We start from the raw sequence: 16,679 nt of genomic DNA on the forward strand, positions 1-16,679 counted from the left end.
ACTCCCCCCAGACTGGAAGCTCATGTGGGTGAGGGGGGGTGCTGATGGATGTTTCCAGCCATGAGGTAATGCCTATTTTCTACAATAGATTTTAGAGACATTGATAATATAATAGCAGGTGAGAAATTTAATAGAAAAAGGATTAATTGGCCCAAAAGGACAACTGGTGTGTGACGGTGGGCATTTATAAAGATGGCTTGCCTAATGATACAAATAACTTTATATCTGATAAACATATGACTGGGTGGGCTGTGCAGGTTTTTTTTTTCCTCCCTTTCTGTTGCTGCCTATTAGCGCAGAGATGAGCCGACTCTGATGTCCAATGGTCATACTAAGGCCGGTCATACACGGTGCAAATTTCTTTCAAGACATTTGCACTACAGTAGGTGCCGCCGAATTTGTGTCAATCTCGCCTCTGCTAGCGGCGAGATTGACCACCTGCGATCCCCGTCGCGGGAGCCAGCGCTGAGCTATGTCGCTCCTCCCGCTCGCCGCCCCCACAGTTTGGGGTGGAGGAACTTGACTGGCCTGCACAAAGTTCTGATCCAACCTGATAGAACACCTTTGGAATGAATTGGAGCTGAGACTGCGAGCCAGGCCTTCTTTCTCGTCCACATCGGTACCTGACCTCACAAATGCTCTTCTGGAAGAATGGTCACACATTCCCATAGACACACTCCTAAACCTTGTGGACAGCCTTTCCAGAAGAGTTGAAGCTGTTATAGCTGCAAAGGGTGGGCCAATTCAATATTGAACCCTACGGACTAAGACTGGGATGCCATTAAAGTTTATGTTCAGGCAGGCGTCACAATATTTTTGACATTATTGTGTGTATCTCTTCTCTTTGGACAGAGTAAGGAAGTGTTTTCCACCTTGTCATGGGTCTTTTTACTAGAGCATGTCATCTCTTTATTCTGGGAACCATTGGCACTGCCAGAGTGTGATGGGAAACCACAGATCAGAGTTAAAACCTTATAATGAAGACTACTATTCCAGTAAACTGTCTGAGATGGGATTTCCTCTACTGTTGCATCTTTGGAACAGGAAATTTGAAAACGATCCAAATGGACACAGAGAATCCATGTTGTTGCTCCATACAGAAAGTCGGCTTGGTTTTGCACTCTCTGGCTATAGCTTTGTCACTGTGTGATTGCCATGTGGTCAGATGTGTGACACCACACTGGCCAGCCCCCCCTATAGCCCGACAATGCTGGTTTTGTCAGAACGTTGGGAATGTTAATGACCCATCATTTATCTGTCTTCTCTCCATCACATCCTGTAGTCTGTCCACAGCCACCCTCATTGTCTTTACATATAGAAACCTTTTACAAAGTTGTGTGTGACAGAACATGCGTGACAGAACTGAAATGTATTCTGCTGTCAGCAACTGTTGGAATGACAGGTTGTTATCATTCTTATACAGGATTTATATAGCGCAAAACAGTTTGCGCAGCACTTTACAATATAAAGGGAGACAATACAGCAACAATGCAATTCCATACAAGAGGGGTAGAATGGTCCTGCCTCTGGGAGCTTACAATCTAATAGGGAAGAGTTTTCTCTCTGGTAGTCCCCACCCCCCCCTCTAAAACTTAAAGCGGAGGTCCACACAAAAGGTAAACCTCCGCTTTTCTGGAACCCTCCCCCCCTCCGGTGTCACATTTGGCACCTTTCAGGGGAGAGGGGGTGCAGATACCTGTATAATACAGGTATTTGCACCCACTTTCAGGCATTGACCCCCGCGAGAGTCACGCCCCTTCCTGTCCTCCCCGCTGCCTTCTGGGAAACGCACAGGTCCCAGAACACAGCGGTGAACCGGTGAGGACGCACAGCACGACTCACACATGCGCAGTAGCGAACCGGGCAGTAAAGCCGCAACGTTTCACTTCCTGAATCCCTCATAGAGGATGGTGGCGGGGGCAGCCAAGAGTTGAGCGATTGCTCGACTTCGGCTGCCGACATCGCGGGCACCCTGGACAGGTAAGTGCCCATTTATTAAAAGTCAGCAGCTACAGTGTTTGTAGCTGCTGGCTTTTTAATATTTTCTTTTTTTTTAGGTGGACCTCCACTTTAATTTTTGTAAGCATTATGTAAACCTTTTTTTTTTTTTAAGTAGAGGCAGCACAGTGGCTAAGTGGTTAGTGATTCCTCCTGGGCAGTACTAGAGATGGCGGTTCGAATCCCAACCACAGCACTACCTGCCTGGAGTGTGCATGTTCTTCTCCCTGTGCCTGCATAGATTTCTCAGAGTATTTTGGTTTCCTCCCACACTTTAAAGACATACTGGTAGGTTAATTGGCTCCTTTCTAAATTGGCCCTAGTATGTGTATGTATGAATGTGAGTTAAGCCACATGGCCAATTGTCAGGTGGCATTGGCTGGTTCAATAGAAATGGTTTATCATTCAGCCGTGTATACGGCAGCTGGTCCGACATGATCACATGCACTCTCCCAAGAAAAGCAATACACACCAAACTGAGCATGTGCAGCCCGACTCCAAATCCTCCGTCTTATCCAGACTTGTCCGGTGTAGGAGGGGGAGGATCAAACAGCCTTTTTGCACTTGGGTTCCACAGTGAGTATAACAAGCGTGCTTTGCTGCATATACAGACTGATTTTACTGCTGTGGGTTTAGTAACACTTTAAGTGAAACTTTCAATCCTTTTTATCGAATTGTTCAGACTTTCCATTGGGTTTCTGTATTTGCCATGGCCTCTATCTATCCATTCTCCAAGCAGATGATTGTTACGATAGAAATGAAAAGGAACTGTAAGCATAGCAAATAAATGGACGAGAACTGGACAGCCGCACTCCAAAATCACTTAAAGTTGTCTTTTTATTTTTCAACTGCACAAACAGTCACTGCAAACCAACAAGATACAGTATGGCCGACGCGTTTCGCACTTAGTCAGTGCTTAGCCATGACTAAGCACTGACTGTAAGTGCGAAACGCGTCGGCCATACTGTATCTTGTTGGTTTGCAGTGACTGTTTGTGCAGTTGAAAAATAAAGACAACTTTTTTAAGTGATTTTGGAGTGCGGCTGTCCAGTTCTCGTCCATTTATTTGCTATCATTAGCATTGCCAGCACCTTGGTGGTTCAACAACCCTTGATTGCTCACGGGGCTCACCTGGAGCGGTGAGATATCTGTCTGTTTGAACTGTAAGCATACAGTTTCAGAAGACTTTGTCCTCCAAGAGAATTGGATGGTATGGAGGCTGCTGTAAAATAAAAAAACTTACCGGCAGGTTGGTTGGTCGGTGTATGTTCACCTAGCGCCTTGGGGAACTACATTGATTTTCACTTGCCTGTCTTTGCTTTCAATCCTTTTTGTTGGTAATTCCTAAACCCGTCGGCACAATCCTAGAGCAAGTAATAGGTATTTAAGTCTTGGCACAGTGCATACCTATCTGTCATGTGCACAGGTTCCTGCCTGCAAGGAGAACACTAGAAAACTGTTTGGGTTACCTGGGACTCCATCCCCCACCTTCTGCTATGGAGATCATTCATCTGTGTGGGGGGGTATTGTGTAAATTGATTCTAGTGGATGAACTTTCCTAGAGACATACTAGGAATATTGATGTGTTTCTTCGCTCCAAGCATCAACAAGCCACAGATGCCTGGCCCAGCTTGTACATGCCTCCGCCTAGCGTTTGGGGACCGGCCAAACACACCATTGTTTGTTCACATTGGAACCCGTCCAGCAGTTTAATGTATTTGCTGATATGTATAATAGGAAGTTTTAGCCGTCCCCTGCTGCCAAACATTGCAGAGCCCCCGGGTTACTAATGAATTGGAGGACTTCAAGCTGTCGGCCACAACACCGTCCAGAACAGACATGTCTTCTTGTTTATGCCTCGGTGTAGGAAGAGCAGACAGCGCTTGTTAAAGTTATTCATGTTGCTGAAACCACTTCTGCTGTATACTTACCACAACCTTCGGCTAGGAATTTCATCTTCCTCGTGTTCTGCATTACGTTGGGTGCTCATGGACATTCAAGTTCTGCCAAATGCTTGTTGGATGACCAAAGTCGTGTTCAGCAAGCTTTGCCTAACCACGAACACTCAGGCCCCGTACACACGACCGAGTTTCTCGGCAGAATTCAGCCAGAAACTCGATCGGAGCTGGATTCTGTCGAGAAACTCGGTCGTGTGTACAGTTTTCACCGAGGAAGCCGATGAGGAACTCGTCGGGCCAAATAGAGAACATGTTCTCTATTTCCTCGTTGTTCAATGAGGAAAGTTGGCCCGCCGAGATCCTCTGCGGCTTCACACAGAACTCGATGAGGAACTCGATGTGTTTGGCACGTCCAGTTCCTCGGACGTGTGTACGGGGCCTAACAGATTATGTCAATTAGAACCCTTTGCACCTCTGTGATGGGGGAATATAGCTAATAGACAGTATATTTTCTTATACTTTTGTCTCCCAGTGGGAGTTGTGGGGGAAATTGTTGCTAAATGGCTCTCAAATGCTTACAACCCTTTCCAGACCCTTCCAGTTTCAGTGAGAACATCTATTGCCTTTCACAATAAAGTAGTTGATAATGGGAATGCTATGTCAGGAGGAGGTGCTCCTTAAACACCACTGTGACCTGCTGGGGAGACTTTCCTTCACTTTCTGTCCTGGACACGCAAAAGGAAATAAAAGGAAAGCTTCCCATAGTAAGATAGTTATCATTGGAATGGGTGTGCCCAAATGGTTGTCATTGGAACGGGTGTCCCCAGGTAGTTGTCATTGGAACGGGTGTCCCCAGGTAGTTGTCATTGGAACGGGTGTCCCCAGGTAGTTGTCATTGGAACGGGTGTCCCCAGGTAGTTGTCATTGGAACTAGTGTCCCCAGATAGTTGTTATTGGAACGGGTGTCCCCAGATAGTTGTCATTGGAACGGGTGTCCCCAGGTAGTTGTCATTGGAACGGGTGTCCCCAGGTAGTTGTCATTGGAACGAGTGTCCCCAGATAGTTGTCATTGGAACGGGTGTCCCCAGGTAGTTGTCATTGGAACGAGTGTCCCCAGATAGTTGTCATTGGAACGGGTGTCCCCAGATAGTTGTCATTGGAACGGGTGTCCCCAGATAGTTGTCATTGGAACGAGTGTCCCCAGATAGTTGTCATTGGAACGGGTGTCCCCAGATAGTTGTCATTGGAACGGGTGTCCCTGGGTAGTTGTCATTGGAATGGGTGTCCCCGGGTAGTTGTCATTGGAACGGGTGTCCCCGGGTAGTTGTCAGTAGAATGGGTGTCCCCGGGTAGTTGTCAGTGGAATGGGTGTCCCCGGGTAGTTGTCATTGGAACGGGTGTCCCCCAGATAGTTGTCATTGGAACGAGTGTCCCCAGATAGTTGTCATTGGAACGGGTGTCCCCGGGTAGTTGTCATTGGAACGGGTGTCCCCGGGTAGTTGTCATTGGAATGGGTGTCCCCGGGTAGTTGTCATTGGAACGGGTGTCCCCGGGTAGTTGTCATTGGAACGGGTGTCCCCGGGTAGTTGTCATTGGAATGGGTGTCCCCGGGTAGTTGTCATTGGAACAGGTGTCCCATTGGATAATTTACCTCTCACCACTTACCCTTCTAATATTTGAGGGTTTCCCCTCACTTTGTTTTGGTGACAGAGACAAATAGAGAGGGAAGGGGGTGAATTTCCCTGGCGGGGGCACAGGAAGAAATAATAACTTGGAAGAGGGTCCAACCCTTCCCTACTAAATAATTATATTCCATCCATGTCTGAAAAATAACAAGGTGCCACGTCTCTAAAGTACTATGATGGTTTTCTTTTCTCACAACCCTTCCCTACATCTTTATTTAAAAAAAAGTTTTGCCTTTTTCTATACATTTTACCTAAGAATAACTTGTGAGATATTATGCAAGTTATTCATCAAAATGAGAGTAGTGTTGGCAAGACCTTTAAAGCGGAGCTTCACCCTAAAGTGGAACTTCCACTCATCGGAACCCCCCCCCCCTCCGGTGTCACATTTGACACCTTTCAGGGGGGAGGGGGGTGCGGATACCTGTCAAATACAGGTATTTGCACCCACTTCCGGGAGTCCTCTCTGTGGGGAGTAGTTTTTTTGCTTAGAAGATGGATCACGATTCTTGTGGCGTAACATCATCTTTTACATTAAAACCCCCAAAATTAGGCTAACTTTACTGTTTTTTCCGTTTTTTTTTATTTATTTTTAATTCATTGAAGTGTATTTTTTCCCCAAAAATTGCATTTGAAAGACCGCTGGGCAAATACAGTGTGACTTAAAATATTGCAGAAATTGTCATTTTATTCCCTCGGGTCTCTGCTAAATATATATATGTTTGGGGATTCCAAGTAATTTTCTAACAAAAATATGGATTGTAACTTAAACAAGTGTCAGAAAAAGATTTGGACTTTAAGTGGTTAAACTTCCTGCATTTACACACAGAAGTTTGATCTAAGAAAGAAGTTAGTTACAATGTTTCATGTTGTTAAAAACTTGGCAGACTGCCTGAATTTTTTCTTTACACACAGAGGTTTATCCCTTTGATCTAAACTTGGCAGACTGCCCAGATATTTTTCTTTTGACCGCTGAGTGAGCAGATAAAGTCTCTCCACTTGTCTCTCCATTCCACATTGGAGATCGTCAGGGGGGGTTGAATCGAGATCACGATTTTTGAACGAATAATTGTGCAGCTCTACTTCCCATAGTAAAAAATTTAATGGAAGCATGTATGTGGTTAGATGTGTCTCCTCATCCCAAGTTCATCTACAGGACTTTTCCAGAGCCGCTCCTATCCTCTGGAACTCGCTACCCCAATCTGTTTGGCTATATCCTACTCTTTGCACTTTTAGGTGATCCCTGAAAACTCATCAGGGAGACCTATCCTGCCATCATCTAACAACTGAATCCGTTTATTTCTCCAATCCGTTCTTCCCTCACAGTTATTACCTTTTTTGTTCCACTTGCTCCTCCCTATTAGATTGTAAGCTCTCTAGAGCAGAGCCCTCTTCTATCGATTTTGTATTTTTTCTGTACTGTCTCCCTTTGTATTGTAAAGCGCTGCACAGACTGTTGGCGCTGTAGAAATCCTGTTTAATAATAATATGATGTACATCAGGGATATGCAATTAGCGGACCTCCAGCTGTTGCAGAACTACAAGTTCCATGAGGCATAGCAAGACTCTGACAGCCACAAGCATGACACCCAGAGGCCGGGGTATGATGGGACTTGTAGTTTTGCAACAGCTGGAGGTCCACTAATTGCATATCCCTGATGTACATGCTAAAAGCAATATGAGGTTTACATACACAGTCTCACTTTGCTGCTTTGTGGTGCTACACGGTGATTGTGCTTTACTGCGTGTGGCCGCTCAGTTGGAAAGTAGGGAAGAGATTGCATAGAAATGTGGAGGCCCCTCTAGTGAGTGATCTACAAATCTTTCTATAAAGTACAATAACATTATAGAATACCAATGTACAAAAAGGGACAACGGATGTGAAGGTGGGCATTCATCAGGAGAGGTTGCCCAATATAGGATTTATTCTTAAAAATAAGACTGGCTGGGCTGTAGACAATAAGAGTCAAATCAAACATGACCCTCTTATGCCGCGTACACACAAACGTTTTTCGGGTTGTAAAAAATGCCTTTTTTTTTTTTTTTTTTAAATGTCATTAAAAACGATTGTGTGTGTGGGCTCCAGAGCATTTTTCACAAGGTAAAAAATGGGCATTAAAAATTTCGAACATGCTGTAATTTTTCACAATGTTTTTAACGTTGTAAAAAATGGTCATGTGTGGGCTTTAACGACGTGAAAAAAACGCACATGCTCAGAAGCAAGTTATGAGACGGGAGCGCTCGTTCTGGTAAAACTTGCGTTCGTAATGGAGTAAGCACATTCATCACGCTGTAACAGACAGAATAGCGCAAATCGGCTAAAGCAGCCCAAAGGGTGGCGTCATCCGCATGGAACTTCCCCTTTTATAGTGACGGCGTACGTGTTGTACGTCACCGCACTTTGCTAGAGCTTTTTTTTTTCACGATCGTGTGTAGGCAACGCCGGTTTAATGATCAGGTTGAAAAAAACGTCGTTTTTTTCTAGACCCTTAAAAACTTAGGGCCAGATTCACGTAGATCTGCGGCGGCGTAACGTATCATTTACGTTACGCCGCCGCAAGTTTTACGGGCAAGTGCTTGATTTACAAAGCACTTGCCTGTAAAGTTGCGGCGGCGTAGCGTAAATCCCCCGGCGCAAGCCCGCGTAATTCAAATCAGCCGGGTAGGGGGCGTAGAGCATTTAAATTAGGCGCGTTCCCGCGCCGAACCGAATGCGCATGCGCCGTCCCTTTAAAATTTCCCGACGTGCATTGCGCTAAATGACGTCGCAAGGACGTCATTGGTTTCGACCTGAACGTAATTGACGTCCAGCCCTATTCACGGACGAGTTACGCAAACGACGTTAAATTTCGACGCGGGAACGACGGCCGTACTTAACATAATTTACGCCACCTAGGGGGCATGTTTATCTTTACGCCGCGTATCGCTTACGGAAACGGCGTATCTTTACTGCGACGGGCAAGTGTACGTTCGTGAATCGGCGTAACTACTCATTGGCATATTCTACGCCGACCTCAATGGAAGCGCCACCTAGCGGCCAACGTAAATATTGCACCCTAAGATACGACGTTGCAGGCCGTCGTATCTTAGGCATGTTTAAGTGTATCTCAGTTTGAGAATACATTTAGACATACGACGGGCTTAGATTCGGAGTTACGTCGGCGTATCTACTGATACGCCGGCGTAACTCTTTGTGAATCTGGCCCTTAATTTTTTACAACCCGAAAAACGGTGGTGTGTACGCGGCGTTACTCCTCACAGTACATCCCAGGATTTGCACAGAGTAAAGTTTTCCAAGCCTCTCCCAGTACAAGATTTTTCTAGGCTTACTTCCTTGGCTGAGTCACTGAGGGCATTGCAGGTATCTTTCTTGTAAAACATTGTAAAATAAATTCCTCTGATTGGGTCCATTTCCTGGACCTGACCATTGTGCAAGCAGTACTGTCTGTGATATTTTACGCCCCATTATAAAACAACATCTCTCTTTCCTAATGGAGTTCTATCAGCAGTATGTTCATTGATGTTGCAATGTTATTTTGTTGCAATGTTATTTTGTTGCAGTTAACAAAACTATGAAGGCTCCTAACTCTGCGTCTACCATCAATAAAAATCCCAACCCTCTACCAGTTGTGTGTGTGTGTGTGTGCTGAGAAATAAACGCAAGGCTTTGGTGTTATAAGGACCATCCACGAGACTTCCATAATTCTTCATATAGAACTAGTCCCACGGATAGTCCCATGGATGGATATATTTCTCAATGTTTTCTATTGACTGATAAAGCATAGCGTGATTATTGATTTTCATCTCTGTAATCTCTGGACTTCTTATCTTGTAGAACACATCCTGGAGGAAGTTGAAGAACATGGTCCACTGGTCGCCCTTCGTGGTGTCCTTCAAGAAGCATTATCCATGGGTCCAGCTGGCTGGACATGCAGGTAACAGGAAATGTCCCATAAATCTGTCACATGTCATTTCCTCTGTCAAAGGACATGAGAGTTTTAGGTCTTCCTGCTATTTATCCTAGTAGGTAGGATGAAGCACCCAGAGTTCATAGTATTTTATCACAGGGTGTTTCAGATATTTGTGGCGATTTTTAAAAATAGGAGGTATTGTTTCTTTTTTTTTTTTTTTTTTTTTTTTTTTTTTTTCAAATATGTTTATTGGGTTTTTAAAACATGTAAGAGTATACAAAGCGATCTTGTTACAATGTATGCAATAAGTCGAATAAGTGACATTACATTCAAGAACATAAAACAAGGATCAATATTTAAAGTTAGTGATCCATCATAGTCACAACAAAGCATTCAAGATAAAATTAGAGTATTTAGGGGGGAAAGGAAGGGGTAGGGGAAGGCAAGGTAGAGGGAGGGTTTAGGAAACCATCCTATCATAAGCGGTGTGATTCAAATTGACAAAGTTATTGAAAATAGGAATTATTGTTTCTATACAGGAATATTTCCCTTTTCCCAGGGACGCATACATAGAGGTTGGGTTATAGAATCCACCTAGTGCAGCATTTCCAACGCTCCAGCCATCTGTAATTCACTGGGTTTTATGATTGATGGCACTCCCAGTGCAGGGTGGTATATCCTGAGACTTGTTTTTTTTTACTGCTCAGTGTTAATGCCTACTCTGCTTTGGGAATCATTGCCCTAGAACAGGGGTCTCCAAACTTTCTAAACAAAGGACCCGTTAATGGTTCTTCAGACTTTAGGGGGGCTGGACTGTGGGAGTATAAAATGTCCTGGCAACAGTAGTAATAAACAATGCCCCATTTTTTGTGTTGGTGCCTCATCATTTCTGTCAGTGGAAGGGATAGATGTCCCATCATTGGTATCAGGGGGCAGGAATAGTGCTCTATTGTTGGTGTCAGCTGGAGGAATAGTGTTCTTTTATTTATATCCGTGCGAGGAATGGTGTCCCATCTTTGTTGTCCCTGGGAGGAATAGTGTCCCATCTTTGTTGTCCCTGGGAGGAATAGTGTCCCATCTTTGTTGTCCCTGGGAGGAATAGTGTCCCATCTTTGTTGTCCCTGGGAGGAATAGTGTCCCATCTTTGTTGTCCCTGGGAGGAATAGTGTCCCATCGTTGGGGTCATTGGGAGGAATAGTGTCCCATCGTTGGGGTCATTGGGAGGAATAGTGTCCCATCGTTGGGGTCATTGGGAGGAATAGTGTCCCATCGTTGGGGTCATTGGGAGGAATAGTGTCCCATCGTTGGGGTCATTGGGAGGAATAGTGTCCCATCGTTGGGGTCATTGGGAGGAATAGTGTCCCATCGTTGGGGTCATTGGGAGGAATAGTGTCCCATCGTTGGGGTCATTGGGAGGAATAGTGTCCCATCGTTGGGGTCATTGGGAGGAATAGTGTCCCATCGTTGGGGTCATTGGGAGGAATAGTGTCCCATCGTTGGGGTCATTGGGAGGAATAGTGTCCCATCGTTGGGGTCATTGGGAGGAATAGTGTCCCATCGTTGGGGTCATTGGGAGGAATAGTGTCCCATCGTTGGGGTCATTGGGAGGAATAGTGTCCCATCGTTGGGGTCATTGGGAGGAATAGTGCCCCATCCTTGGTATCAGTGGGAGGAATAGTGCCCCATTATTGGTGTCAGTGGGAGGAATAGTGTTCTGTTGGTGTCGGCAGGAGGAATAATGGTCTGTTTATATTGGTGGGAGGAATTGTGCCCCATGTTTGGTGTCTGTGGGAGGAATAGCATTCCATTGTTTATTTCAGTGCCCCAATGTTGATGTAATTGTAAGGTATAGTGCCCCATCGTTGGTGTGATTGGGAGAAATAGTGTCCATTGTTGGTTGCTTTGGGAGAATAGTGTCCCATCTTTGGTGTCAGTAAGAGGATTAGTGCCTCATGGTTGGTATCAGTAGGGGCAATAGTGCCCCATTGCTGGTGTCCATGGAAGGAATAGTGCCTCATCATTGGTGTCAGTGGGAGGAATAGCAACTAAAGATCCAGGTAAAAGCAATCCAAAGGGCGACAGCTGACGTAGAGAAATAAAACACATCAGGGAAGAATATGGTGGAATGGAGGATGGGGGTCAATGTTTGGGTTCACTATTGACACTATATGACTGACACCCTGCAGGCAACTTCAAGGCCGGAGAATACGGGAAGATCCTGAAGAAGTTTTGCCAGTGTGAACAACAGTGCCTAGAATGGCTGAACCGGGACACCCTGCGGCCCTTTGTCCCTGGATACTACGGAGTGGTGGAGAAGGAGGGTGAAACCTACAACCAGATGGAAGACCTATTGTCTGAGTTTGACTCCCCGTCCATCATGGACTGCAAAATGGGTGTCAGGTGAGTGCTGAAGGAGAACACTTCTAATTATATCTAGACATACATTTGAGACGTTTTAGATGTTTATTTTAGGACCTTTTACCCCAAAAGTGACATTTCAGTGTTGTCTGCTTTTCGTTTTCTTCTGTCTCTTGGGGGCTGCATTGGTCAGATATCTCCACCAGAATCCAGAGTTCTGTCCGGCAGCCATTACAAAACCAATTGGGTTGCCATTCTGTCCTCGGGAAATCTTCCTTGTGGGAGCCACATCCTTTTTTTTGACCTTCTACGCAGGGGGCGGGGATGTCGCTATAATCCAAACAGATTGGAGTTTTTAAACGAAATAAGAAGCGATTGAGTGATTAATCCCAACAATCGTAGTAGTAGTAATTTTAGGTGGCGTTGACCGACCTCTTCTTTTTTTTTTTTAAGATTTGACTGCTGATTTACTTTTATTTCCTGCTCAGTAAGCACCACGTGCATGCTCAGTTCACTCCTTGGGTCTTGTATGTGCATTACAGCTGCCTCCTAACTTCACTCCTACCACCACTTTAGAGCTGTGGGCCAAAACTGTGCATTCTTGCTGACTGTCCTTTCTAATAGTGTGAGGAGAATGTTTACATTACTGCCCTTTGTACTTTCCTGCTGTAACCACCATTACCATTAGATAATGATTAATAGTTATCTGTTATACAAGTCATTTTTATATCTTTTGGTACTATGTTGTTGTTTTTTTATACTAAACTCCTCTGCTATCCAACAGAGTAATATCTGGCAAAGTATAGATTAGAAAATGACAGCTGCAGTCTGATTTGGTGCTGTGAAGAGAACACAATGGATGGTTCAAGGAAACGGGGCAGTTTTAATTGTTTTGTCTGTATTGTTATTGCAGAACCTATTTGGAGGAGGAGCTGGTCAAAGCCCGGGAGAAGCCCAAGCTCAGGAAGGACATGTATGAAAAGATGGTTGCGGTAGACCCAAGTGCACCGACGGAAGAGGAGCACCAGCAGAGGGGCGTCCTAAAACCCAGATATATGCAGTGGCGAGAGACGCTGAGCTCCACCGCGACACTGGGCTTTAGGATAGAGGGCATCAAGGTAAGCCGGAGAGAGAGGGTCATGCTGCCCCGTGTTTCTAACATATTATACACACATGTGGACAGTTTGTGCACCAAGCCAATGTCTATTTCATGAGTTCAGTAGAAACTATTAGCACCATACAATGGGACACACAAACTAATAAGGATAATGGATTAATTACCCCCAGGACTAGAATGTACTATTAACAGTGCTTTAATTTTATTTATTTTTTTAAAGTGTATTTTGTGCGTGTACTCGAGAGAGGAGCCGGACTGCAGGAGTTGGGAGTAGGCAGGCCTCCCCCAGAGGCAATCTGCCACCTTTCTTCATGCCCCGGGTGGCAATGTCAGTTGTGTGAGGGGGTCCTCCCACACAGCCCGCCCTAGCTGCTCCGCTTTGAAGCCCAACGGGGCAGAGGGACTCCCTCTAAAGGGAGTGAGAGGATTTGCCCGCTCAACCAGCCCCGTTAGTCCTTCGCCTCTCTTTTTAGAGACCGCGTGGTCAAAGTGTGTGCATGTTAACCCAATTTCGAGTGCATGTAACTAATAATGATAATGGATCAATTACCCCCAGGACTAGAATGTACTATTAACAGTGCTTTAATGAGTTAAGCCTAGTAGTACACATGGGTCGAATGTTGGCTGCATTGGCTGGTTCAATAGAAACCGGCGGACATTCGGCTTGGGTGACGTCAGAAGCCGGCCTGTTGAAGGCCGATGACTGAAAAGGGTCTCCTGATCTGCTCCCAATTTTTACTCTCAGCCAATGGCTCAGAGCGCTGACCAAAGTGTTCTGTCTGGGGGGCAGGGCGTCCTATCAGAACACAATAGCTCAGTTAGTACTGCGGCTCCAACCCGAGCTGTCATTCTTCTTTTCATTGAACCCGCATTGTGTATTTGGCTTTAGACTCCGCTGGGATCAGATAATACTAATAGCCTTGCATGCGAGGACACTTCAAGGATTGGAGTGTAATCATGACAGTAATGTAAAAATGGATGGTTCAGTATCTTGTAGGACCAGAATAGTGACATAATAGATCGGTCCCTCCTAGGTCAAGAATGTAAAAATTACAAATGGTGACAAAGTGGGTAAAAGTCGCATGCAAATATTTCTGATTGCAGAGAGCTGACGGAACGTGTGACACAAACTTTAAGAAGACCAAACACAGAGAGCAGGTGATGAGAGCTATGGAAGACTTTGTAGATGGCAATAAAAATATTTTGGTGAGTAGATGGTCCCCTTCCCCCCCCCCCCCTCATTATAGCTATGCTTTGTGTCTTCTCTGTAATGTGGACATTGTGAGAACCTGGTTTGTTTATTTGCAGAGGAACTATCTGACAAGATTGAAAGAACTGCGTACAGAGCTGGAAAGATCAGAGTTTTTCAAGCAACATGAGGTAATTGCCTATGTCACAATTTCTATTTCTCTAGTGTATGCAGACTTTGTATGGCACCATTTCATGCAGTCAGGCAGTGCTGTAGTAGTAGAACCCGGTGTATTTCTTCTGGTTTTAACCTAGGTTCACACTATTGCAAACCCAGACATTGCATGTGATTCGCACTACATTGCTGTGCAGATCACATGCGATGTCTGTGTGATGCGAATTCTGCTATACGGTTTGTATGGCTGAACTCGCATTGAATTTGCATGATAATGCTGCAGGAACCTTTTTTTTTCCTTGCACTGGAATCGGATCACATGGGTGTTCTCACCTCCGCAATCGCATTCCTGTCGGAATTCACTGCGATCTGTGAACCGATCTGGGGGTTTCCTTAACTTTGTATTGACACCCGCAGTGGTTTGCAGAGGGCAGTGTGAACCGCCTGAGAGAGGGAGATGGGATGCTGGAACCTGCACCGGAATTTCGCTGGTTCCTGCATTGCAATAGTGTGAACTGAGGCTTAGAGTATATTTACAGCCAAAAGGTTTGTTTTAAAGCTTGAACTGAAAAAGGAAAGGGCTAAAACAGCGTTTTTTTTTTTTTTTTTATATGTGTTCCATTGAGGATATTTTTCCTTCGCTTTCTGTCTTGAGGCACAACAGGAAGTGAGATAATATTCACTTTAGTGGTCACCAGGATATAGAGAGGATGAATCTCCCCAGGGGGGACACACTGATAAAAACTTGATAGGGGTTCTATTTAACACTGGCCTTGCAAACACTTTTAGTGCATATGCAAGGAAGGATATCCATGCCAATTATCTTTGATGGCTTGTTGTGTACGTATTGAACTAGTTACTGATGTACCCTGATTATTACGCAGTAGAAAAGGTGAAGTATCTTGGGAAGGAGAGTTATTTTGATTGGATACGTCTCACCCATAAGCAGTGCAGAGTAATCCTGCCACTATTCAATAGGGCAGATTCAGGTACCTTTGCGCAGTTTTTACGGAGGCGCAGGGCAACGTTTTTGCCCTGCGCCCCCGCAAATTTTCTGCGCTACCCGCGATTCACTGAGAAGTAGCTCCGTAAATTGCGTGGGCGCTCCGGCAAAATGCCCGGCGTAAACACGCGCAATTTAAATGATTCCCGTAGGGGGCGGAAATCATTTAAATTGGGCGCGTTCCCGCGCCGATCGTAGAGCGCATGCCCCGTTGGGAAACTTTCCTGACGTGCATTGCGGCAAATGACGTCACAAGGACGTCATTTGCTTCAAAGTGAACGTGAATGGCGTCCAGCGCCATTTGCGATTCACTTACGCAAATTACGTAAAGTTCAAATTTTGCGACGCGGGAACGACGGGTATACGTAACATTGGCTGCCCCTGCTAATAGCAGGGGCAGCCTTGCGCGAAAACCGCCGTACGCAAACGACGTAAACTGCGTACGCAGGGCTCGTGTAACGTTGTGAATCGGCGTTAGTATGCAATTTGCATACTATACGCTGAGCACAACGGGAACGCCACCTAGCGGCCATCGCAAGAATGCAGCCTAAGATATGCGGGCATAAGAGCCTTATCCCACGCATATCTTAGGCTGCAGTCGGCGTAACGACTGCAAGTAAGCAATTGCGCTGCGTAGCTATGGTTACGCAGGCGCTATTGCTCTCTGAATCCGGGCCAATATGTCCAGCTAAAGTTCTGTGCTGGAATAATCCCTAAAGAAAAAAGAGGCTGTATTACAAGAACAAATAAATGTGGGATAACTTCTTAAGCAGTTTTTTTACATTTGACATGGCTTTCTTCAGTCTTTCTTTTGGAGAACCTTGTCCAGACCCCAATGGAATAGACGTTGTAGGGATACCCTACAAGTGACCCGTGGGCAACAGGAATTCTGAGAAAAACTAGTTGTGCAGCGACCAAGTGAGTAGGGGGTCGAGCTGAATATTGGAAGCTACTCTGAATTTCTCACTTCCTGTTCCTCCTCAGTAAGCTTGCCCCCATCATCCGAGCCGCTCTGGCTGGGGGTTAGTCAGCGTCTCCCCGCAGGGATATAGTCCCAAGGTAGGGGGCGAGCACTCTGACTAACCCCCAGCCAGAATGGCTCGGATGATGGGGGGGCAAGCTTACTGAGGAGGAACAGGAAGTTGGAGATTCAGACAAAGAAAAAAAACATTTAGAAGGGAAATGGAAGGAAAAGGTAAGTGAACCAACAATGCACTAGCTTAAAGGAACCTATTTAGAAAATAAAAAATGAACCTTTACAACCCCTTTAAGTAAGCATCTCCCCATTGCTGCTCCTGCTTGAAAAGAGCCACTTACATCAATTCTTCTTCCAGCTTGGGTTATTCAGA

The 16,679-nt window shown here is 45.3% G+C and overlaps 1 protein-coding gene across 3 annotated transcripts in view; it reads left to right on the forward strand.

Annotated features, from left to right (window-relative positions):
* ITPKC (inositol-trisphosphate 3-kinase C) overlaps nt 1-16,679 on the forward strand; it is a 69,724-nt gene that overhangs the window by 49,253 nt on the left and 3,792 nt on the right. For all 3 annotated transcript variants that reach the window (XM_040323171.1, XM_040323168.1, XM_040323169.1), the window contains 5 exons: nt 9,414-9,513; nt 11,676-11,889; nt 12,761-12,965; nt 14,069-14,170; nt 14,273-14,344. In XM_040323171.1, coding sequence (XP_040179105.1) covers nt 9,414-9,513; nt 11,676-11,889; nt 12,761-12,965; nt 14,069-14,170; nt 14,273-14,344 — 693 coding nt within the window. The remainder of the gene's footprint in view (nt 1-9,413; nt 9,514-11,675; nt 11,890-12,760; nt 12,966-14,068; nt 14,171-14,272; nt 14,345-16,679) is intronic.

This window comes from Rana temporaria, chromosome 9 (genome assembly GCF_905171775.1).
Source record: "Rana temporaria chromosome 9, aRanTem1.1, whole genome shotgun sequence".
Lineage (NCBI taxonomy): Eukaryota > Metazoa > Chordata > Amphibia > Anura > Ranidae > Rana > Rana temporaria.